Genomic DNA, 26,178 nt, shown 5'->3' on the forward strand with positions numbered 1-26,178 from the left:
TTTCTAGATCTGAGAGAAAATGCTTTCAGCTTTTCCCTGTTCAGTATATTGGTTATAGTTTTATAGCTAGCCTTTATAATTTTGAAGTATATTCCTTCTATACCTAATTTTTGAGAGTTTTTATTGTGAAAGAATGTTGAATCTTACCAAATGCTGTCTGTGCATCTACTGAAGTGATCATATTTTTTTCTTCATTCTGTTAATGTGACATGACGTTTATTGATTTGCAAATGTTGAGCCACTCTTGCATCCCTGGGATAAATCCCATTTGATCATGATGTATGATCTTTTTAATGTAGTTTTCTATTTGTTTTATTAATAATTTTTGAGAATTTTTTGCATTTGTGATCATCAAGGATATCAGTCTGTAGTTTTTGACTTGTGTCTATATTTGGTTTTGGGCCTCATAAAAAAAGTTTGGCAGGGTTCCAGTCTTTTCAGTATTTTAGCACAGGTTGAAAAGCATTGGAGTTCATTAATCTAAATGTTTTGTAGAATTCAGTTATAAAGCCATCAGATCCTGGACTTTCTTTGATGGGAGACTTCTAATTACTGCTTTGAAGTCAGGTATTGTGATGCCTCCAGCTTTTCTTTTTTCTTTTTTGCTCAGATCACTTTGGCTATTTGGATTCCATGTTAATTTTAGGATTTTTTTTCTATTTCGATAAAGAAAATCATTGGCATTTTGATGAGGACTGCATGGAATCTATGGGTTGCTTGGAATATTATGAATATTTTAACAGTATCAGCGCTTCCAATCCATGAATGCAGTAGGTCTTTCCATTTTTTGTGGATGAACCTCAGTGGTTCATCAGTGTTTTAGAGATTTCATTTAGAAATATTTCACTTTGGGGCTGGCACTGTGGCACAGCAGGTTAATGCCCTGGCCTGAAGTGCCAGCATCCCATATGGGCGCCGATTCTAGTCCTGGCTGCTCCTCTTCCAATCCAGCTCTCTGCTATGGCCTGGGAAAGCAGTAGAAGATGGCCAAAGTCTTTGGGCTCCTACATCCACATGGTAGACCTGGGAGAAGCTCCTGGCTCCTGGCTTCGGATTGGCCTAGCTCTGGCCGTTGCAGCCATCTGGGGAGTGAACCATCGGATGGAAGACCTCTGTCTCTCTCTGCCTCTCTTCTCTCTGTGTAACTCTCTGACTTTCGAATAAATAAGTAAATAAAAATATTAAAAAAGAAATATTTCACTTCTTATGGTTAAATTCATTCCTAAATATTTTATTTTAGTTTATTCTATTTGGTGCTATTGTGAATAAAATTGTTTTGTTGATTTTCCTTTCAACAAGATTGCCACTGATAAGTAAAAATGTTGCTCTTTTTTTGTTTGTTGATTTTATATCCTACTGATTTACTGAGTTGATTGGTAAGTTCTAACAATTTGTTGGAGTGTCTAGATTTTTTCATGTATAAAATCATATCACATAAAAACATGTATATTTTGTCTTCCTCCTTTCCAGTTTGGATGCTGTTTATTTTTCTCCTTTCTAATTGTTCTTGCTAATCCTTCTTGTACTGTATAGAAAAAGAGTAGTGAAACTGGACATCCTTGTCTTATTCCAGATTTTTCTGCTTTTCCCCACTCAGTATAATATTAGCTATAGATTTGTTATATATAGGCTTTATAATTTTGAGGTTTTTTTTTAACATTTATTTATTTATTTATTTGAAAGAGTTACACACACGGAGAGAGAGAGAGAGAGAGAGAAAGAGAGAGAAAAAGAGAGAGGTCTTCCATATGCTGGTTCACTCCCCAATTGGTGGCAACGGCCAAAGCCATGATGATCCTAAGCCAGGAGCCAGGAGCTTCTTCCGGGTATCCCATGCAAGTGAAGGGACCCAAGGAATTGGGCCATCTTCTACTGCTTTCCCAGGCCTTAGCAGAGAGCTGAATTGGAAGTGGAGCAGCCAGGACTTGAACCAGTGCCCATATGGGATGTCAGCACTGCAGGCGGCAGCTTTACCTGCTATGCCCCCTATGTTTCTTCTATACCTAATTTTTTGAGAGTTTTATCATGAAAATATATTGAATCTTATCAAATGCTTTTTCTGCATCTATTGAGATGATCGTATGGTTTAGTTCTTCATATTGTTGATGTGATATGTTTATTGATTTATGAATAGTGAACCACTCTTATATCCCTGAGAAAAATCCCACTTGATCATCATGTGTGATTTTTGTTTTGCTGTTGAATTAAGTTTGCTAATTTTTTTGAGAATTTTATATCTGTATTTATCAAGGTTATGGGTCTATAGTTGTCTATCTTTTTTTTAGTCTAATGAATTTTCCTTTATTTTTAACTTAACATATATTTATCTTCCAACTTTTGACATTTTGACTGTAATAGGCCTTCAAATAGGTCTTTTTGGTTGAGAATCTTTGGGATTCTTTGAGTGTCCAGTATCTACATTTCATTATCACTTGGTAGAGATAGAAAGTTTTCAGCTATTAATTCATTAAATGTGTTGACAATGCCTTTTTCCTTCTCCTCTCCTTCAGGTATTCCCCATAATATGAATGTTTTTTCACTTAATGGTGTCTCATGTCTCATTGGCTTTCTTCATTCTTTTAAATTCTTTCTAATATTTTTGTCTGACTGGGTTATTTCAAAAGACTTGTCCTCAAGATCAGAAATCCTTTCTTCTTCCTGTTCTGTTCTTTTGTAGAAGCTATTTTTTTTTTTTATTTCGTTGATTAAAATTTTCACTTTCAGGGCTGGTGCTGTGGCTCATTTGGTTAATCCTCCGCCTGTGGTGCCAGCATCCCATATGGGCACCAGGTTTTAGTCCTGGCTGCTCCTCTTCCAGTCTAGCTTTCTGCATGGCCCGGGAGGGCAGTGGAGGATGGCCCAAGTGCTTGGGCCCTGCACCCGCATGGGAGACCAGGAGGAAGCACCTGGCTCCTGGCTTTGGATTGGCACAGCGCTGGCCGTGGCGGCCGTTTGGGGAGTGAACCAATGAAAGGAAGACCTTTCTCTCTGTCTCTCTCTCTCACTGTCTAACTCTACCTGTCAAATAAATAAATAGAAAAAAAATTTTCAGTTTCAAGATTTCTTAATTCTTTTTAATGATTTTATATCTTGAATTTTTCATTAATATTGTGAATTGTTTTCTTCTTTTTTTTCAGTTGTCTATCTGTAGTCATTTGCATTAGTTGAGTTTCTTTATAATCAATATTTTGAATTCTTTTCCAGGCATTTTATAGATTTCTTCCAAATCAGTATCTATTTCTGGAAGACTGTGGTTTCCCCTTAAATGTGTCATTTCCTTTCTTTGTTTTCTGTGTCACTTTATTGATGTCTTTACATCTGATTGAAAAGTTTCTTCTTCTTTATGAAGTAGTTTTCACTGGAAAAACTTTTTCATTTAGATGGGATGTGCAGTATCAGTTGGGTAGTTGGTTTGGCTTTGGTTCTGGGTGAACCTAAAAGTGTAACTGCCATGTGATTTTTTTTCAGCTGCAATAAATGTCAGCAATGTGTATTAGTGTCACATGTGTCTGCAGGTCAGTTCATTTAGGTAGTGGTTTGATTTTGTAGTGGATAAAGCTTCCAGATATGTTACGTGAGGGCTCAGAGTTGAGTGTCAATCAGAATGGGGATTGTGATGACAGTAGCTTTGTTCTTGATGCTGTGGGACACAATGGGGAGTATCCTCAGATCCTGCTGAGTGATCATGAGTGATGCTGGTGCTTGCGGCATTGAGAGTTGTAGCCTTAAAACTGTGGGATATAGCTGGACTCTTCCCCAGTTCCTCTTGGGTGGGCAGGGGTGTTGTCATTGAACATGTTTTGAATGATTCTAATATATAACTTTCTCCCTTTTTTAACACCTTTTAGTTGACTTGGAGCATATACGAACAGTGAAATCTGAAAAACACTTACGGTTTTGCCAGGAAAATGGTTTTAGTAGCCACTTTGTCTCAGCTAAGACAGGAGACTCTGTAAGTAAAATAATGATTACTGCATATTATAAGTTCATATTAAGATATTTATGTACATTCATAGGAAGTATACTTCTATTACTTTTGAAGCAAATTTATTCCTAGTGAAGATATAAGATATAAGATAAGGTATAATGGGTTAATTCTGCTTATATTACTTTTCTAAGTCATTTAGTATAATTTTATGACTGTTTTAAGGAATTTAAAAGAGCATAGAATTAAAAAGAATAAAAATTACCCATAACTTTAGTATCCCAAGATGACAATTCATGGCATGATTCCTTTTAATTATATATATATATATATATATATATATATATATATATATTTCTTTTTTTTTTTTTTTTTTTTTTTTTGACAGGCAGAGTGGATAGTGAGAGAGAGAGACAGAGAGGAAGGTCTTCCTTTTTGCCGTTGGTTCACCCTCCAATGGCCGCTGCGGCCGGCGCATCTCGTTGATCCGAAGCCAGGAGCCAGGTGCTTCTCCTGGTCTCCCATGCGGGTGCAGGGCCCAAGCACTTGGGCCATCCTCCACTGCCTTCCCGGGCCACAGCAGAGAGCTGGCCTGGAAGAGGGGCAACCGGGACAGAATCCGGCGCCCCGACTAGGACTGGAACCCGGTGTGCCGGCGCCGCAAGGTGGAGGATTAGCCTGTTAAGCCACGGCGCCGGCCTTAATTATATTTTTAAGACTTTATTTATTTGTTTATTTGAAAGGCAAAGTTACAAAGAGACAGAGGAACACACACACACACATACACACATACAGAGAGAGAGAGAGATAGGTCTCATATCCACTGTTTCACTCCTTAAGTGACCACAATGGCCAGAGCTGGACCAATCCAAAGCCAGGAGCCTGGAGCTTCTTCTGGGTCTCCCATGTAGGTTCAGGGACCCAAGGACTAGAGCCATCTTCTGCTGCTTTGCCAGGCCATAGCAGAGAGCTGGATTGGAAGGGGAGCAACCAGGACTTGAACTGGTGCCCAGATGGGATGCCAGCACCGCAGATGGCAGCTTTACCTGCTCTGCCACATTGCCGGCCCCCAATTATCTTTTTCTGATGTTCACAACCTCCTAACAAATTATATTTATTATTGTGACAGGTATCATACTGCTCTGACTGTTTCTATTTTATAGGTGAGTGTTATGGAGGTCATGTAGCAGAGTCCATGTTGCAAAGGTAGTTAGTGGTAGAAATAGAATTTGTGAACCAACTAGTGGACTTCCTGGGGTTACCATCTTAACTACAGTAAATATTTACTTAAAACAATTAATATAATAATATATTTTTCATTTTTTAAAATATTTTATTTATTTGAAAGACAAAGTGACAGGGTAGTAGGGGCTGAGAGAGAGAGAGAGAGAGAGAGAGAGAGAGAGAGATTCTCTATCTGCTGATTCATTCTCTGGCACAACCACTGAGACTGGGCCAGGTCAAAGTAAGGAGCCAGGAACTTCATCCAGGTATCCCATGTTGGTGACAGGAGCCCAAGCACTTGGGCCATCATCTGCTGCCTTCCCAGGTGCATTAGTAGGGAGCTGGATCAGAAGTGGAGCAGCTGGAACTCAAACCAGCACTCTAGTATGGGATACTAGAGTCACAGGCAGCAGCTTAACCTGCTGCACCATAGTGCCATCTCCAAGATCATAATATTTAAGTAATTTTGTGTTTTATTTTGGTATTTTTATCTGTAGAAAAATATAAAAAATCCCATGTCACTTATTATTAAATAGGTTCAATAATCTATTAATAAATATTCAAAAATTATATTTAACCATGTTCCTATTGTTGAACACATAAGTTGTTTCTAACTTTTGAACATAACTTTCTAATATAAAAGTTTCTCCATAAACTTTTAAGGTTTTTATTATTTCCTTTAGGTAGATTTCTTGGGAGAGGACTGAAACATACTTTCAAATTACCACATGAGAGGCTAAACCAATTTAAATTTTTACTAGTACTGTATGATTGCCATGTCACTATAACCTTTTAAATATTTAGTATTATTTTTAAATCTTTTTCATGTTGATAGGCAAAAAAGGGTAATTCACTATTTTCATTTATAATATTTTTAGTTGTAATTGTGGCTGACATTAGAAAACTTTCATTAGCTGTTCATTTTCTGCTTATGACCAGTTTATAATTTTTCATTGCTATTTCAAAAATTCTATGAACATTTTTATATTAGGGATAACAGCCGTATGTCAGAGTTTTTGCAGATATTCTCTCCTGCCCAGTTTTTTGTTGACAGTTAATTTTCTTGTCATTTTTTTCAACCAAAGAAGTTTGAAATCTTTCTGTGATTTCATCTTTTTTTATGTTTTTCTTTCAATATAGCCTTCATAGCTTTGATACCTTTGATAAACATTAAGTAATAAAAACAGTGCTAAATCTTTTTTGGTGATCAGACCCATTTAAAAATTTGGCCTTCTTGAATCCTTTCACCCATGATACTGTGAATATGAGCACATAACCACATAGCATTTTAATGAATACCATACCAGTGTCTCTTGATAAACTCCTCTATGAATTGATTTGGCATCTTCCCTCACTCTTACTCTTACCTACCTTACTCTTCCTAAGGTCTTTTAACATTTTAGAATTGTTCTGACTTCCAATATTTGTGTTTAGCTTAGTATTTTTGCTTGTGTACTGATGTTGAACCACTATTAAAAAGCCTATTTTTTTCCTTTGAAATACTACTTTCAAATGGTTGTTCTTTGAAATGAAATTATTTTAATACTTGTAGTCACCTCCAACTTCAAGTTACTTCCCTCTTTACTTGAGGAGTTGAGCTCCTGTGTTACTATCCTATCTCCAATACTACTGTCACATTCTCAGTTATTTTCGTGTCTTTTTCCTCAATTATACCTCATTGATTCACTCCCATGCATACCACAGATCTTATTACAAATCACTGTAACCCTTTTCTTATCTCAGCATCAGATATCTTAATCACTGACAATCAACTGTCCTCCTTTTTTTCTAGCTCACAGCATGAATGTTCTAGCCCAATCATTCTTCAACCCTACAAGTCTTTGATGCTAACACCTTTTCAAAATCCCTACCCTCCTTTCAGTTTTTATTTCCCCTCTCCCCATGACCAGACAAAATTATTGCCATGTACTCCCAATACCCTTTCTCCTTTTTGCTTATCAAACTCACTTGGCTAAACCTTAATTCTGCTTTAAACCAAGCCTTGACTTTTCTTGGGCTGCACCCATAAACATGACTAGAGGCATGCTAGAACTTTGAATTCACAATACTAACCTCAAAGGGACTCCTAATGTTGTTCAGTAATTACTCCATGTATCCCTAGTCCTTTTATGTCTTCCCCTTATCTGAATTTCATAGCTACTCTTGTCTCTTCAAATGTTCAAAATGTTCTTCTCCATTCCCTCTACTGATGACTATGCTTGCTATTTTATAAGAAATTTGAAACAAAATAAGATCTTATAAATAGGATTAAGTGTCTGGTAATAATAATAGAAGTAAAAAGGTGTGAATGCTCCAACATGGGAATCAGTCCATTCAGCAGACTTATAGAAAGACAGTTTGTTAAAGTAGCACCCTGACCTCAGAATCAGCCCTTAAGGCATTCTTGTCTGGCTTAAAAGCCCTTGAGAGCATTTCAGGCATGGAAAGCCAAGGCACTGTGGCAAAAAATGTCCTACATGAAGGACCTCTGTGGGTGAGACCCCAGTGGAAAGAAGTGGTCATCAAAGAAGGAGGTCTTTTTCTCTGAAGGAAGGACAGAACTTCCACTTTGCTTATGGCCTTGTCTAAGTATTGAAGGAGTTTGTGGGTTCAAAAGCCTTCCATAGCCTAGGCAGCTCATGTTAAGAGCCTTGTGTGATCACTGACGTCATGTTAATTGTTACATTAACAATAGGAGTCACTGTGCACTTACTTCCCATGCAGGACTTTTTTACTCAAAGAGTAATGAGAATTCACAGTAAAACATGCTCTCAAAGATTTATTTCATTTTAGTGTATAAGATGGAGGATATTCTTAGGTCTCAAAAGTTTTAGATAAGTCTAAGTGCCCAGCTCCATTGCTTGTTTCCTTAGTGCTTCTTCAATTAATGATAAAACTTGTTCTCAAAGGAAAAAAGGGTATATTATCACAAAAATTATAAAGAAAAAAAAATAAGTCGGAGAAAGGGTGGAAGTTGGGAGGGAGGAAGGGAGGGAAGGAGGATGGGGTAAGAACTGTCATTATGTTCTTAAAACTGTATGTGGGGAAGATGGCGGAATAGTGAGGGCGCGCACTGATAGTCCAGGAAAAGATAGTTTAATAAAAGTGGAGTTACTGTAGTCTCAGGAAAAGGCTCAGGAAAAAATTGCAGAGGAGACTCTTCCGGATCTAATGGATGTGACACGGAGGACCTACGGGGAGAGCAAGGTCACCCACCTCGCGGAAGCCGAGGTGCGGAAGCTGAGCCGCAGAGTCTGTGCGCCAGCGCTGGAAGGGGAGGTGAGACAAAAACCTCGGTAACCCGAGACATTGGCGGGGATAGGCAGAAAGAGCTTAGAGGGAATGAGGCTTGAAGCCCTGCTGGGGAAAGTTCACCAGGCTGACTGGAGGAGAGAAAAAAACGAATAAATAAGGGGAACCGGCACGGACACTAGCCTCTCTCTCCACTCATCTTACAAGGCCGAGTAAGACAAAGAGCAGGTGCCATTTTGGACATACATAAAGCAGCACCTGCCATCAGCCAAGCAGAAAAACCTGACCCTGGTGGGGAGAAATAACAGGAGGTTAGGACCTAGTGAAAGTGTGGAGCTAATGAACTGAGACTGTGAAAATCTGAGGGTGGGCGAGAGAATTAACTGAGTACACAAACTTGGTAACCTTGGCAACCCGGTGAGAGACTGTGGAGAAATTTGAGACCACACTGAGGGCTGCATAAACTCTTTGTGTGGTCCCAGGGGTAGAGCAGACAAATATCCACAGGGGCCAGATTTCATACATCAACTACCCTCAATTCCATTCAGCTGTGTGGAATTACTTCCCTTCTGAGTCACCAAAAAAAAAAAAAAAAAAAAGAGAGAGAGAGAGCGTGAGTGAGAGAACAATCTGGGTGAGTCACCTTTGGCACACCCTTAATCCTGAAGAACCAAACAGAGCTCTCTGGCCACACCCATTACAGCCTCTAAGGATCCATCAAAAGCAGACAGTCTAGATTAAGTTCTAGAGTCATAGTATAAAAAGAAAAAGCACCGCAGCGAAGAAACAAAAGAATATCTCCAATATGCCAAACAACAAATGCAAAAACCGAGGTAACAAAGAACAAGGAAGACACTATGATGCCCCCAAATGAAAAAGACACCCCAATTCAAGATTATGAAGATGAGGAGATAGAAGAAATGCAAGAAGCGGATCTCAAGCAATTGATAAGAACATTAAGAAGTTCTCAAAAACAAATTCTTGAACTACAGAAATCCTTTATGGGCAGGATAGAAAATCTCTCTTGTGAAAATGAAATATTAAGGAGGAATCAAAATGAAATGAAGCAACTAGTAGAACATGAAACTGTGATAGTGATGAGAAATCATAATGAAATGAGGAATTCAATAGATCAAATGACAAACACATTAGAGAGCCTTAAAAACAGAATGGGTGAAGCAGAAGAGAGAATATCGGACTTAGAAGACAGAGAACAGGAAAGGAAACAGGCAAACCAAAGAAAAGAAGAGAAAATGAGAAATCTAAAAAATATTGTCGGGAATCTACAGGATACTATTAAAAAACCCAACATTCGGGTTCTCGGAGTTCCTGAAGGCATGGAGAGGGAGAAACGATTAGAAGGCCTTTCAGTGAGATACTAGCAGAAAATTTCCCAGGTTTGGAGAAGGACAGAGGTATCTTAGTACAGGAAGCTCATGGAACCCCTAATAAACATGACCAAAAGAGATCCTCACCACGTCACGTTCCTAGTCCTCATCTGACTTGACATAGAAGCAGCATAAAAAATAGCTGGTCATTCTCTCCTCTTTGAAATACTTCTTTCACCTAGCCTCTAGAATCCTGTGTTTCCTGGCTTTTCTCTTAACTAACTGCTCTTGCAATCCATTGTGCTGATTCTTTCGAATCTCCAACCTCTAAGTATTGGAGGGCTCTAGTGCTCAGTCCTTGGATATTTCTTTTTCTAAACTTAACTCTGTTAATGACTCATTTTAGTTCCATTGTTTTGCCCACACCTCTTCCTGGAATTGCAGGTTCAAATATCCAACTCCTTGCTCAGCATCTCCACTGAGATATCAGATAGGCTGCACAGTTTAACATTTCTAGAGTTGAGCTCTTAATATTCCCTCCCAAATTTCTTCCAGAATTCTGCACTCCAATTAATGGCAGATCTAGTGTAGTAGCTGTTCAGCAGGAAAATTTTGTAGTCAATCTTGTTTCCTCTCTTTTTCTTCCACCTCACATCTATCACCAATTTCTTTTGGATCTACTTTCAAAATATATCCAGTATTTGTTGACTATTTCTTAGCATTTCCACTGCCACCACTATGATTTCAGCTTCCATAATTTTCTTATGCTAGTCTCCTTGCTTATTTTTCTTTTTGTGCACATGATCTTCAATAGTGAAAGCACAGTGCAAGAACCAGATGGGCCCTGTTAAAATAAAAGTCACTTCAGACCACCTTCCCATGGCTTCCGTTTTATTCAGAATAAATGCAAAAGTCCTTAGAATAGCCCACCAGATCCTACTTATTTGTACCCTCTTCTCTGTGCTTATCTTCTTTTTTAATTCTTTCCAGTTCTCTGCAAACATTGCCTATTAGTGAACTAAATATATACTCATGCTTTTTGAGACAAGAATATACATTCAGGGATTTCTTAATTAGAAATAAAAAGTAAAATTGTGATATATATTCAGTGACTAATTATGAGATGACAAGTGACAGGAATATGGTAGGACTTTTAAAAGGAAAATATAATTTATACTATAGTAAATGCCAGGTTTGGAGCTCTGAGAGCGATAGTGGTCAGGGCATGAGCTAACTATTCTCATATGTGAAATGCTATTTATAGAAAAGTATTTGTAGATTTTTGTTTAACTATGATGAAATGTATTGCTCCTTAACTCTGAACTGATAAAATATAGTTAAGGGTATCAAATTGTTTTACTCAAGATATGAAGAACTTATTGAAATTGATGAGCGCCACAAAAATTATTAAGTGGTTAGAAAAATAAGACCTCTTAAAGATAGACTAAAGCTAGATCAAAAGGTCAATGTAGAACTGTCAGTGAAAAATCAGAGTAGTATAGATTAATTTGTTTTCATTTTCTTCAAGAATTATAAGAACTTGTTATGCTAGTAGATGTGTTTGTTATTGTTCTTGTTTTGGTTACAGTGGCAGCTCTAATTTTCATATTGAATCTTTTAAAAATATATGTTTTTAGGGACAAATATAAGTTTAGACCAATTCAATGAATTATATGGATTTTCAAATTATGGTTTAATCATTAAAACATTTTTATTACATTTAGAATGTTGCTATATTTGACAAATAAAACTATTTTTTGAATCATCTGCTGAATCATACTTTTGTAATTTTTGCTGTTTATCATTTTTTAAAAAGTTCAATTTAGTTAAAGCTTACTTAAGCATGCCTGTTTTAAATCATTTAAACCTGTTTTTGTTATGTAGGTCTTCCTGTGTTTTCAGAAAGTTGCTGCTGAAATCCTTGGAATCAAATTAAACAAAGCAGAAATAGAACAGTCACAGGTGATCATCTTGAACTTTATATTTTAAAAATTAATGGATTTCTTATAAGGCATTAATTTTTACCCATTATCCTTATCTATTTATGCTATCTATATCTAAATGTAGATATAGATACCCCTAAAAGCCTTTGAAATAGATTATATGAATCACTGTTCATTGCAGAATATGGAGACTATTACCTTTCTGCCAAATTATGGTACCCTTAAAACTTCATTTTGTCCTTCTGTTGGGAAAAAGAGAAGATTAATATAATAAGTGTCATCAGTTGTTAGTTACTGGGTCAGATTGTTGACCATACTGTTTTGTCTGGTACTTCTTTATTTAAGTTCTTTCAGGCCTGTCTGTTCATCTTTAAAATATCCTCCACTGTAATGATACAAGTTCTTGATAATATTTTGTAAATGTAGTAGTACTAATTATTGAGCATTTCTGTATTTTTTCACTATTCCTAAAAAGATCTCTGAGACCAAGAAATAAACATGAACACCAGCAGTCAAGAACTTAAAAATATTGTTATAATTGCTCTCTTATTATATTTGATGGAATGAGAGGTCAGATTAAGAGGTGATATAGTTTAAAAATAAACTTCAGAAGTTGTGTGGTTAGTAGCAAAAGCTTCCAAAAGGCTTCCATAGCCTAGGCAGCTCTGGTCACGATCATCGGGTGATCACTGACATGTTCAGAGTCACTGTGTGCTAACTTCCCATGCAGGACCTCTGTCCTCAAAGAGCCGTATTATGAGACTGAATAGTAAGACTTAGTCTCAATTACTTCGTTTTAGTGTATTAAGTGGAGGATATTCTTATTTCACACAAATTATAGTTATGTCTAAATGTTTGCAAAAGATGTATCATTCCTGGGTTCCTCTTTAAAGATAATTTCAGAAAAAAAAAGTGAAATTACCATCGAAATGCAATGACTTTGAGCAGCAGTTGTCTGGACTTCTGAGAAACAGTTTTATTCTTGTGCTTTTTTATGTTTTTTGTTTGTTTTGATTTGGTTTTCTTTCTTTTTTTCCTTTTCTTTTTCTCTTTCTCTTTCTTTTTCTCTTTCTCTTTCTTTTTCTTTTTCTCTCTCATACAAAATGCTGAACTCTTTACCTAGAATAGAGTTAATCTGAAACAGTATTTTTACACCTTGTGTTTCTGTGTGGGTGCAAACTGAGGAAATCTTTACTTAGTATATACTGAATCGATCTTCTGTATATAAAGATAATTGAAAATGAAAAAAACTTGGTGTTAAATTGGAAATTGCATAGAAAATCAATCAATTCTTTAAAAAATATCATGTGGGATCTCTGTCCTTAATGTGCTGTACATTGTGATTTAACGCTATAACTAGTATTCCAACAGTATTTTTCACTTGGTGTTGCTATGTGAGGGCAAACTGTTGAAATCTTTACTTAATATATACTAAACTGATCTTCTGTATATAAAGAGAATTGAAAATGAATCTTGATGTGAATGGAAGGGGAGAGGGAGTGGGAAAGGGGAGGGTTGCGGGTGGGAGGGAAGTTATCGGGGGAGGGAAGCCATTGTAATCCATAAGCTGTACTATGGAAATTTATATTCATTAAATAAAAGTTAAAAAAAAAAGGTAAATGAAAATAGATCTTAGTAAAAAACAAGACTGGGAAAAGGAGGGGGAAGAGTAAGGGGGGTAGGAGTATTGTGAGAGGGCGGATATGGTGGGAAGAATTACTGTTTTCCTAATGTTGTACTTATGAAATGCATACAAATAAAAAAAAAGAAAGAAAAAGAAGCAGAAACTAATTACATTTTCTTTGTATTTTCTCCATTCACCCTATGTAACTGAATATGTAATTATCTTTTCCAATTCCTGAATTTTTCTTAAATTCTTTCAGAGTTAATTCAGTGTCTTTGTGTATATATGTGTGTGTAATTAGATTCAATACCAATTGAAAATTGTTATATGATGGGGATGTTTCTAGATCATGATTAAAATATTTGGAACTCCCATCCAAGTACTAACCAGGCCCGACCCTGCTTAGCTTCCAAGATCAGACGAGATCGGGCGCGTTCAGGGTGGTATGGCCGTAGACTTAAGTTTTTTTTTTTTTTTGACAGGCAGAGTGGACAGTGAGAGAGACAGAGAGAAAGGTCTTCCTTTGCCGTTGGTTCACCCTCCAATGGCCGCCGCAGCTGGTGTGCTGCGGCCAGCGCACCGCGCTGATCTGATGGCAGGAGCCAGGTGCTTCTCCTGGTCTCCCATGGGGTGCAGGGCCCAAGTACTTGGGCCATCCTCCACTGCACTCCCTGGCCACAGCAGAGAGCTGGCCTGGAAGGGGGGCAACCAGGACAGAATCTGGTGCCCCGACCGGGACTAGAACCCGGTGTGCCGGTGCTGCAAGGCGGAGGATTAGCCTATTGAGCCGCAGAATCAGCCCTTAAGGCATTCGGATCTGGCTGAAGAGCCCATGAGAGTATTGTAGGCATGGATAGCCAAGATACCATGAAAAAGAAAAAAAAGAAGAAGACCTAAATGAAAGATCTCTGTGAGTGAGATCCCAGTAGAAAGAACGGGCCATCAAAGAAGGAGGTACCTTTCTCTGAAGAGAGGAGAGAACTTCCACTTTGACTATGACCCTATCAGAATAAGATCAAAGTCAGCGAACCCTAAAGGCTTCCATAGCCTTGGCAACTCATGACTAGAGCCTAGGGAGATTACTGATGCCATGAACAGGAGTGTCAAATTGTTAAGTCAGCAACAGGAGTCACTGTGTACTTACATCCCATGTGGGATCTGTCCTTAATGTGTTGTCTAATGTGCAGTGATGCTATAACTAGTACTGAAACAGTATTTTTACACTTTGTGGTTCTGCGTGGGTACAAACTGATGAAATCTTTACTAATTATACACTGAATCGATCTTCTGTATATAAAGATAATTGGAAATGAAAAAAAAAAAACACCTGGTGTTAAATTGGAAATGGCATAGAAAATTAATTAATTTTTTTTTAAAAAAATTATGTAGGATCTCTGTCTTTAATGTGCTGTACACTGTTATTTAATGCTATAACTAGTACTCCAACAGTATTTTTTTTCCACTTTGTGTTGCTATATGGGGGCAAACTGTTGAAATGTTTACTTAATATATACTAAACTGATCTTCTGTATATAAAGAGAACTGAAAATGAATCATGATGTGAATGGAAGGGGAGAGGCAGCGGGAAAGGGGAGGGTTGTGGGTGGGAGGGAAGTTATGGGAGGGGGGAAGCCATTGTAACCCATAAGCTGTACTTTGGAAATTTATATTCATTAAATAAAAGTTTAATAAATGAAAAAAAATATTTGGAACTCTAGAAATTTGTTACTAATTCTCATCCCTGAAGGACACTTATTTCAGCAATTTCTATGGCTAGGTATAATGATAAGATATTTTGTACTCTCTTAGATACATCAAAAAATAATTACTTGATTTGGCTTTGGGGATTATACAAGAAAGAGGAATTACCCTGATTTGCTTGCTCCTAGGTCAAGTATTCCTCTGCTTTGTAGCTTCTCTTTCTAAATGACATTTGTTTCTGGTTAACTGGAGAATGCATGAGTGATTATCAAGCAATCATACATGATTTTTTTTATCATATTTTATATATTCAATATAGTAGTGGGTTTTAAAAACACCTAAAAGAGTTTAAAATGTAGCCCTGCCTTCAGTGAAGAAAATTAATCTGCTGTCGGCTAGCACTTTGTTGTAATTTTTTGTTTTAGCTTTTTTAATCCTCATAATAACTTTGTGGGACAGGTGGCATGACATTTCATCATTTTGCTGTCAAAAATATACTGTGGAGAGGCTAACTCATTTGATCTTTTTTTAAACTTTTATTTAATATAAATTTCCAAAGTACAACTTTTGGATTATAGCGGCTTTTTACCCCCATAACCACCGTCCCACCCACAACCATCCCATCTCCCACTCTCTCTCTCATCCCATTCTTCATCAAGATTCATTTTCAATTATCTTTATATACAGAAGATCAATTTAGAATATACTAAGTAAAGATTTCAACAGTTTGCAACCACACAAAAACACAAAGTGTAAAGTACTGTTGAAGTACTAGTTATACCATTAATTCACATAGTAAAACACATTAAGGACAGAGATCCTACATGAGGAGTAAGTGCACAGTGACTCCTGTTGTTGATTTAACAATTGACACTTATTTATGATGTCAGTAATCACCTGAGTCTCTTGTCATGAGCTGTTAAGGCTATAGAAGCATTTTGAGTTTGCTGACACCGATCTTATTTAAACAAGGCCATAGTCAAAGCGGAAGTTCTCTCCTCCCTTCAGAGAAAGATAACTCCTTTTTTGATGGCCTGTTCTTTCCCCTGGGATCTCACTCACAGAGATCTTTCATTTAAGTTTTTTGTTTGTTTGTTTGTTTTTGCCAGAGTGTCTTGGCTTTCCATGCCTAAAATACTCTCATGGGCTTTTTAGCCAGTTCCAAATGCCTTATGGGCTGATTCTGAGGCCAGAGTGCAAATCATTTGATCATTAACCCATGGTTAGGCAATGGTAAAGCCAGGATTTGACCCCAGATCTGGCTGTCATTTGTGTTTCTGTTGTTGCCACTCTACTGTGTTGGGGGAAAGTGTACTGGGAAGTTTGGAATGGGACGGAAGACAATCCCTGAAAAGTTAACCTGAGTAAAAAAACTTGGGTTGTAGGATGGCCCAAGTACTTGGGCCCTGCACCCCATGGGAGACCAGGGTAAGCACCTGGCTCCTGCCATCGGATCAGCGCGGTGCGCTGGCCGCAGTGTGCCAGCCGCGGCGGCCATTGGAGGTTGAACCAATGGCAAAGGAAGACCTTTCTGTCTCTCTCTCTCACTGTCCACTCTGCCTGTCTAAAAAAAAAAAAATTAAAAAAAAAAAAACTTGGGTTGTATTTGGAAACAGAAGAACAATTTAGTTATAGTAATACCTGTGTGTGTCAGAGAATAAAGGGATTTATGAAGGCCAAGTTGATGAATTTTGTCTAGACACTGGGAGCTCATTTTTAGGCAGAGAAATAAATGAAAGTAGTCTTTTGACAGCATTAATCTAATGGGATATTTTTGTGTGTGGTTGAATGGGAAAAATATTGAGGCAAGCATTTTATTATTGTGTGATAAGGACCAGTGTGAAGGTGGAAGGGAAACGATGGATGGATATAGGAGATGTTTCAAGGAAGAATCAGTAGGGCTTGTGGGGTGGTTGTATAAGGAAGAGAAGAAGTCCAAAATAACAAACGTATCTTGTCTGGAGGAATGGAGAAAGGTGCAGCCCCATGACTGATAGCTCTTCATGAAGGGGAAGGCTTTCCAATGCTTTACTAGCCACATGGTACACTGAGAAGAACTCCACCCTGCCTAAGCTGTAAGGTGCTCATGTGCAGGAAGACTTTGGGAGAGAAGGAGGAATTGGGATACTTATGAAAGGCAAAAATTGGGAGAAGTTTTCTTACTCCCTTTTGTTGCAACACCAACAAAGTGACTATCTTGACTTCAGAGATAGGCTTAACATACAGTCATATTTTAACTAAAGAGATGTTTGGTGTATTCACTACAAAGATCTTTACTCTACTTGCATCCCCTACCTTGCTTAATATGCTTTGAGGTTTAATTCTATCTTTAGTTTGTTGGTGGAGCTTACTTCCTTCATTTAAGGTGAATTCAAACAGTTGGAGCCCTTTGTCATGCTTGTCAGAATTCTTTGTGTATATCAGGAAGGCTCATTAGCCTTGTTTGAACTTGATGAATTTGGTACTTTTGCCAACTAAATTATTGATTTCATAGTTGACACCTCTCAGTGGAAACATTTTTGAAAGTTCATTTAAAAGACTAGGAAGTTCAGATTATATATTTTAACAATGCTATTAATATATGTAACATGTTTTTTTGTGTTTTTTATGACATTTGAAAGATTACGGAGGGAATTCAAGATTATGCTTAGAAGTACTTGTACTGCATTATAGAGAAAAAGTTATATCAGACTCACCAGTCATATAGCAATGGACACTGAAGTGATTAGTTTGTAACATAAATATGTGTATTGAGGTTTTAGTTTTAGTTCCATTCACAGATTGTTTAAAGATATTCTCTGTTTTAGTTCTAACCTGGATTGTATCTGTTTGGGAGTCTTATAAAATGAGTTATCAGAACATTTGCAAGCTTTGCAAGGAAGAGAAACAAAAGTGAACACAGTTTATTAATACAGCAAATGTATTTTGAGTGTCCTACTGTATGCCAGTGGTCAAACTAGGATCTTGGGATACAGAGATGAATATTGTAAAATCCCTATCATCAAGGAGCTCTCAGAAAAAATGGAACAGGCTCACTTTTAAACAGGTTTAATGAAATGCCGTTTTTATAAGTCCCAGTTTAGTTAATAGTTGTATTTGCGTTATTTTTCTAACTTTAGGAAAAAAATAAATTCACAACTACTGTTCTCCATGATATTCAGCATTCAGCTGTTTAATAACACATTAGATAATCTGTAAAGAAAATGAATAGTCTTGGGGCCAACACTGGCATAGGGAGTAAAGCTGCCACCTGCGGTGCCAGCATCCTATAAGGGCACCAGTCTTGGCTGTTCACTTCCAGCTTAGCTCCCTGCTGATGTGCCTAGGAAAGCAGCAGAGGATGGCCCAAGTCTTTGGGCCCCCTGCACCCATGTGGGAGACCCAGAGGAAGCTCCTGGGTTTGAGTTGACCCAGCCCAGGCCATTGTGGCCCTTGGGATGTGAACCAGCGGGTGTAAGATTCTGTCTGTGGCTCTGTGTCTCAAACAAATAAATAAATCTTTTTTTAAATGTATAATCTTTTTTTTTTTGACAGGCAGAGTGGACAGTGAGAGAGACAGAGAGAAAGGTCTTCCTCTGCCGTTGGTTCACCCTCCAATGGCCGCCGCGGCCGGTGCGCTGCGGCCAGCGCACCGCGCTGATCCGATGGCAGGAGCCAGGTGCTTCTCCTGGTCTCCCATGGGATGCAGGGCCCAAGCACTTGGGCCATCCTCCACTGCACTCCCGGGCCATAGCAGAGAGCTGGCAACCAGGACAGAATCCAGCGCCCCGACCGGGACTAGAACCCAGTGTGCCAGCACCGCAAGGCAGAGGATTAGCCGGTTGAGTCACGGCGCCGGCCTAAATGTATAATCTTATATCTTGTCTCTTTCAGACTTAATGACAAGAACATTTTACTATATATGTTTGGTATTAAGAGTTCTTAATACATTTTTTAACTTTTTATTTAATTAATATGTTTCATGAGTACATCTTTAGAATATAGTGATTCTTCCTACCATACCTGTCCCCCCACTTCCTTCCCACCCCTTCCTCCTTCTCCCATTCCCAGTCCCATTCTCCATTAAGATTCATTTTCAATTAACTTTATACACAGAAGACCAACTCTATACTAAGTATAGATTACAACTATTTGCACACCCGTACACACAAAGTTCTTAATACATTTTAAACCTAGACATTTTTACATTGGTTTATGAATTTCTATTTGATTTGAACAAGATATGCGTTGTTTCTGTTTTATTTATTATTTATTACTTATTTGAGAGAGAGACAGAGAGGAAAGCTTCCATTTGCTGATTTGTTGCACAAATGCCTGCAATGGCTAAGATGGACCATGGTTAAAGCCAGGAGCCAGGATTGCCATCCAGGTGTCGTACGTGGGTGATGGGAATCCAATTGCTTGAGTCATCACTCCTGCCTCTCCTCGTCTACATTTGTAGAAGCTGGAATCAGGAGCTGGAGCCAAGAATTGAATCTAGGTACTCTGGTAAGGGATTTGAGTGTCTTAATTGGCATCTTTTTTTTTTAAACTTTTATTTAGTAAATATAAATTTCCAAAGTACAGTTTATGGATTACAATGACTTCCCCACCCATAACTTCCCTCCCACCCACACCCCTCCATCTCCCACTCCTCTCCCATTTCATTCACATCAAGATTCATTTTCCATTATCTTTATATACAGAAGATCGATTTAGTATATATTAAGTAAAGATTTCGTCAGTTTGCACCCACACAGAAACACAAAGTGTAAAATACTGTTTCAGTACTAGTTATAGCATTACTTCACATTGGACAACACATTAAGGACAGATCCCACATGAGATGTAAGTACCCAGTGACTCCTGTTGTTGACTTAACAATTTGACACTCTTGTTTATGGCGTCAGTAATCTCCCTAGGCTCTAGTCATGAGTTGCCAAGGCTATGGAAGCCTTTTGAGTTCAGTGACTTCGATCTTATTTAGACAAGGTCATAGTCAAAGTTGAAGTTCTCTCCTCCCTTAGGAGAAAGGTACCTCCTTCTTTGATGGCCCGTTCTTTCTACTGGGATCTTACTCACAGAGATCTTTCATTTAGGTCATCTTCTTTTTTTTTTCCAGAGTGTCTTGACTTTCCATGCCTAAAATACTCTCATGGACTCTTCAGCCAGATCTGAATGCCTTAAGGGCTGATTCTGAGGCCAGAGTGCTGTTTAGGACATGTGCCATTCTATGAGTCTGCTGTGTATCCCACTTCCCATGTTGGATCGTTCTCTCCCTTTTTTATTCTATCAGTTAGTATTAGCAGACACTAGTTTTGTTTGTGTGATCCCTTTGACTCTTAGACCTATCAGAGCCATCAATTGTGAACTGAAATTGATCACTTGGACTAGTGAGATGGCATTGGTACATGCCACCTTGATGGGATTGTATTGAAATCCCCTGGCACATTTCTAACTCCACCATTTGGGGCAAGTCCGATTGAGCATGTCCCAAAGTATACCTCTCCCCCCTCTCTTATTCCCACTCTCATATATAACAGGGATCACTTTTCAGTTAAATTTAAACAACTAAGAATAATTGTGTGTTAATTATAGAGTTGTCTTAATTGGCATCTTAACTACTAGGCTAAATGCATGGCCCTGTATTAGTTCCTCCCCTCTCTCCCCCCCGCCTCCCCTCCTCCTCTCCTTCCCTTCCTCCCTCTCTCACTGTCAAATAAAAAATAAAAAAAGAAGAGAGCATGAAGACTGAAATAACTTGTCTGATGTTTTGAATGTTCCTGGCAACATATTTAATGGCCCAATACACAGAAGAAAAGTGGTGCTTTTTTTTTAGTTATTCCTGTGTGTACAGTACTGTGATTATTTTAAAACATTTATTTATTTGAAGGGCAGAGTTAACAGAGAGGCAGAGGCAGAGAGAGAGAGAGAGAGAGAGAGTGACAGAGACATAGAGGTCTTTCATCTGCTGGTTCACTCCCCAGAAAGGCTGCAGTGGCTGGAGATGCACCGATCCAAAGCCAGGACCCAGGAGCTTCTTCTGGGTCTCCCACACAGTGGGCAGGGACCCAAGGACTTGGGCCATCTTCTACTGCTTCCCCATTTCATAGCAGAGAGCCAGATTGGAAGTGGAGAATCAGGGATTCAAACTGGCATCCATATGGGATGCCAGCACTGTGGGCGGCAGCTTTATCCATTCTGCCACATGCCAGCCCTAGTACTGTGCTTTTAACATACTATATTCAAACTTTAAATCATAAACCTTTTTGCACTTTGGATGTATACCAACCAGAAATTCTTTAATGATTTTTATGCTAGACTCTTAGGCATGGAAAATATCAAACATCATTTTTTTAATTTGTATGTATCATAAATGATATCAAACATTATCTAAATGTTTACAATACCTAGAATACTAATTGACTTTGAATGAATGATAATGACAAATGTTTAAGCTTCAAGATGTGTTTACTCCATTTCCTGGACATGACAAAATGTGACTTTTGCAATGATAAATATGGCACTACCATGTGGATTAAGATGCAGTTGCACAATTGACCAAATTTTATCTTCAGCATTTTCCCATGAGTGCGTCAATGTTCCTTATAGCTTTTACCCAATCCTTTTGTGCTTTTCTGTTACTTTTGTGCTTCTGTTCTACCTGGCTACCACTTCCATTTCTAGGTAGCTTACCAATACTCTCTGATAGAATAGGAGTTAAACTAGTGTTTACCCAAAGGGATCCTTTCCGTTAAGACCACTTCATCACTTTCACTGCATTTGTCTATTAGAGGAAAACTATTGAGTCTCAATTCTGCGTTGAAGAATAAAGGTTGCTGTTTTGTAAGTAATGTTTTCTTTGAAAACATCAATAAATAGCTCATAAGCAAGCTGACTATTGTGAAGCTACCCTCCATGAAATTTATGACATGGAGATTATGTCTTTCTACTTGTAGAAAGCAGTTTTGAATCTTCAGAGGCCTTGGTCATATCTTCCAGTTTAGAAACACTGTGCGAAACTTTATGTTAAATAGTCCAGCCCTCCAAGAAAGATGCTGCCTTGTTAATTAAACTCAAGTCATTTGTGTTAGTTGATACTTTGGTCAGAATGTCTTGAGCACAGGTCAGTAACCTGGTTGTGTTTAAGTAATAGGGTTTAAACCAATGTTGTGTTGGATTAATGAGCTGCTTTACTGATTATGAAAATCCTTTCTCTTCATTGTAACCCAATAGTTTGGCATGAAACAATTAAGTTCGTGGAAGTCAAATAATGATGTGCAGTGTTTCACTGACATAACCCCTCATACCTCATTTGGCAGGTGGTAATGCTTCTGTTGATAGCATCAGGCTGAGTGCCTAGTAAATCATGAGTCTTGTACTAAAAGTTAATACTGCTTGATAGAGAACTAATATATCTCTGTACCTTAGCATCCTATTCATTTACTCTCATTTGTCTACTGAATATTTATTTATGAATGCCATCACAAATAATAGCCCATATTCAGATATTTTCTGCTTTTAAGTTAATAGGTGCTATTATGAAAGAAGATTTTTCTGAAATAAGATATTTATGTTCATATGGAAAAGCAAGGATAGTTTCCAATTTAAAAAAAAAACAAAGGGAATATGTTATCTCTATCATGCCTTTTCATTCTAAGAAAAATTATAGCAATTAAAATCTAACAGTATATTTTTGATTATTTAGCAGAACTCTTTAGATATGAAAACAACAGCTGTTTTGCTTAAATATTATATTTCATGAATTTTTGTACATGAATTTTGGCCCACAACTATGTTTTGAACTTATTCACTTTATATGGAATATGGAAGTTAGGTTGGGAAGAATGAGGGAGTGAACATCAAAAAGAAGTCTTTGAACCAGTAATAAACATTATTAAATATAAAAATTATAAATGGCACATGGCTTCCTCTGATTTCTTCCTTCTCTGCACCTTTAAAGATAATTAATTACTTGTCTCCCTGTGTTCCCACACATCTGTTCTACCAGTAGAGCCGCTAACTTATATATGTGTTTTGTTGTATGTCTGTGTTTCTTTTCCCATTAGGTCTGCAGCAGTTTGTGAGAGGTCCTGTGTAATTCACTGGTGCATTCCTGATTTAGAGTGCCTGGCACACTTTTGGTCATCAGTATTATTTGTCAAAGGAATTGGAATGAATGCTTTTCCTGTATTTAGCATAAAAAAGCCTCATAATTCTTCACAGTCCTCTGAAATGTTGTGCATTAATGTTATGTATAATTGTGATGTTGAAAATAGATCTCAGGTTGTGTAGAAAATTTAGTGGACATTTATATTTTAATAATAGAATCATAAAGAATAATGTTTCTCGAGTCTGTTCCTTTTCTTCCCTTTTGTATGCATACATTCTGCTGTTTCTTTTGTGATATGCTTAAATTTGTATATTAATTTTCTTTTTCTATTTTGGTTTTCCTTTCTGTTTTCAGTCGCTGAACAAACTTTCCATTTATTCTTTTTTTTTATTCTTTCTTCTTCATCTTGTTTATGTTGTACGGAATTGACAGCATATTGTCAGGGCAGAAATAGTGAAGTACCCGGAAGAAGATAATCAACATACCACCTCTGCTCAGAGTAGAATCTGTTCAGTACAGTAGCGCAGGTATTAATGGATAAATTACTGTCATTTTTGGGAAGGGGAGGGGAGAACTAGTGAATACTATCTTGTTCTTTAATCCTTATGAATAGGGAAATTCAGATGATTGTACATTATTGGAAATTAATATTACATAATTCCTGTTTTACAACTTTGAAAATTGGTCCTTTGCCAGGAAACTTATGGATTAAACAAGAAATTGAGAACAAATTAAAATAACTTTTCAGTTACTTTTAAACATATTTGTCTTCATGGTTGTATTTATTATATATACAGTGAAGTAGAAAATTAAGGTAGTTATTTTATTTTTCATTCCCTTCCATTTTTTATAAAATATCCAGGTAATTGGGAGAATATATTTAAAATTGTCCTTGACATACCCTTCTTTGGCTGCTTATACATACAGATTTAGGAAAAAGAGTTGAAAAAGTAAAAAATTTGTTTTAATTTAAATTGTTACTTAGTGGTGAATATTATGGTATGTTGCTAAATTAATTGTGTCAGATACTCCCTTAACTGTGGGTTAGAGGGAAAGAAAAGAGTTAAAGGTGTCTTTTGGCTTAAATTATTTTAGAAATATGAAATATTTCTAAATTTCTTGCTATTTTATTGGAGTTGTTATTTATAACACAATAGTGAGCTATTTGGAAGAAAGAGATTTGGGAGGAAAGTTTTAAAAACTGGAAAAGTTTTTAAAATGGAGTTGCCTTCAAAATTTCTGCTTTATATGTGAGTCCTCCTAAAAATATGTCTTTTACTAACTCATACTCTGCTGTAGACATACTAATTAAAGCTATGACTGAGTATAATGGCTTATGGGAATACTAATATGTAATGACAGTTTTACTTTAAAATACTGAGTTAAATGTGTATGAATAATTTAATTCTTTTGCTTTAAATTACAATGAATTTAATTTTTCATACTTGTTCATCTTTTTTTAATAAAACTTGTAATAACCTCAAGTCAGTGTCATAAAAGTAGAAAAAATCTCAATGACTGAGTTGCCATTGTGTCTTTAAAGCAAACAAACAAACAAAACTAAACAAAAAGAAACAAAAAAAAAAACAACTTCCCATTAGTTTGTTTTGGTTGATTCTTTTAGTATCAACTCCTGCTTCATTTATGATGTCTGTCATCAGGAGTTCACCAAAGTTCAGACAATAAAAATATACTTGAAGGAGCTCTTTCTAAATGTTCAGATGTCCTGATAATAACTGTGTTTTCTTTTATGACAGAGGGTGGTGAAGGCAGATATTGTAAACTACAACCAGGAACCCATGTCAAGGACTATTCACCCGCCTAGAAGCTCTATGTGTGCAGTTCAATGAGCACATTTTTCTTTTGTATTGATGGTTTTGGCTGCCCTTCACCTCTGAGGGGGCCCAAGACTTCAAGGAACTTGCTTTTATCAGTGACCATCTCTGTAGTTCAGTTCACACTTTCCTCCCAACTTGCTTCATCAGTAAGTGTTGCCTCAGAGCCACAGGCAGCTCTTTGGACTGGAAAGAATTCAACTTCAGGACCACACACTTTGAATTCAAAATGGAAAGCCCATTCTCTGGAATTTAGACTGCTTCATTGAAAAAGAATGGTATTGGTTCTTGTTATATCTCTAGTTTTATTCCTCCGGTATAAAACAGTTTTTTAACCAAATATGAAAGCTGTCCAAGTCTTGATCATCAGCCTGGATTTTGCCGCAATATAGATACATTCTCTTATTGGGACTTAAATATCTCAAAGTGTATGTTAAAGTGCAAACATTGAAACAAGTAATATATTTTATCTACAGATAATTAAGAAGGCATTCTTTTGCTGTCAGTTGTGAGTAAAAATATATAAAGCTGTATCTAACAGAAAATGCTTAAAAAGAGGCTGTAATAGAAATATTTTTTCATTAAAAAAAAGAGCCTAAATGGTTTATATTGTAGTTTGTAACTCACAAAGTACTGAGTGTTTGATATTGTATTTTATTACTGTATCATGGTCATTGTGTATTGTAGAATACTCGGGTTAGATGGCTTTATGAATTTTGGTCAATGTTCAGGTGATGTACCACATGGATTTTTTCTCCTACAAACCACAGAAGAGCACTCCCAGAGTGAGTTACAACGTACTGTTGGATCATTGTGGATCAGACTGTACCTGATGTTCAGATGTTTTTCTGTTGCAAATAAATCTATTTAAATTAATTTTGGGATGGATTTTCTTTAAGCCAACTTCCTTTTTGGTACAGAAAAACAAAGTGGATTCAGTTGCACAATCAGTGATCCTCTAAAGTGAGCATATAGTCAGTCGCTTGCAGTTGTTATTTTATTGGGACAGTTAAAGTCCAGACTCCATAGCCTGCCATTCCAGAGTCTGCATAGCAGCTTTAACCTTTCTTTCTACCTTTTTGCTTGCCACTCTTACCTGGTACAAATTGAGCTGGGGACACATCCTGTCTGCTTTTCTTTATACACAAGTGCCTGTACTGGGGATCCTCCCATCCCCAAAATGTCCATCTCCTGTTGCCAGCCCTTAGGCACCATGAGGGCAGGATTCTGTTTGTCTCGGTCATTGCTGTGTTT

At 37.3% G+C, this 26,178-nt stretch overlaps 1 protein-coding gene across 4 annotated transcripts in view; it reads left to right on the forward strand.

Annotated features, from left to right (window-relative positions):
- Window positions 1-25,776, forward strand: part of RAB28 (RAB28, member RAS oncogene family) — a 124,763-nt gene extending 98,987 nt beyond the window's left edge. The window contains exons 5-8 of one of the 4 annotated variants that reach the window (XM_062213092.1): window positions 3,849-3,952; window positions 11,614-11,691; window positions 23,522-23,616; window positions 24,847-24,933. In XM_062213092.1, coding sequence (XP_062069076.1) covers window positions 3,849-3,952; window positions 11,614-11,691; window positions 23,522-23,611 — 272 coding nt within the window. In that variant the 3' untranslated portion in view covers window positions 23,612-23,616; window positions 24,847-24,933. Of the gene's footprint in view, window positions 1-3,848; window positions 3,953-11,613; window positions 11,692-18,531; window positions 18,843-23,521; window positions 23,617-24,846 lie in introns of those variants that run through there. The other 3 variants (XM_062213089.1, XM_062213090.1, XM_062213091.1) reach the window with 3 other exon arrangements.
- Window positions 25,777-26,178: the final 402 nt, after the last annotated feature.

The sequence above is a fragment of the Lepus europaeus genome, chromosome 16 (genome assembly GCF_033115175.1).
Source record: "Lepus europaeus isolate LE1 chromosome 16, mLepTim1.pri, whole genome shotgun sequence".
In the NCBI taxonomy this organism is placed as follows: domain Eukaryota; kingdom Metazoa; phylum Chordata; class Mammalia; order Lagomorpha; family Leporidae; genus Lepus; species Lepus europaeus.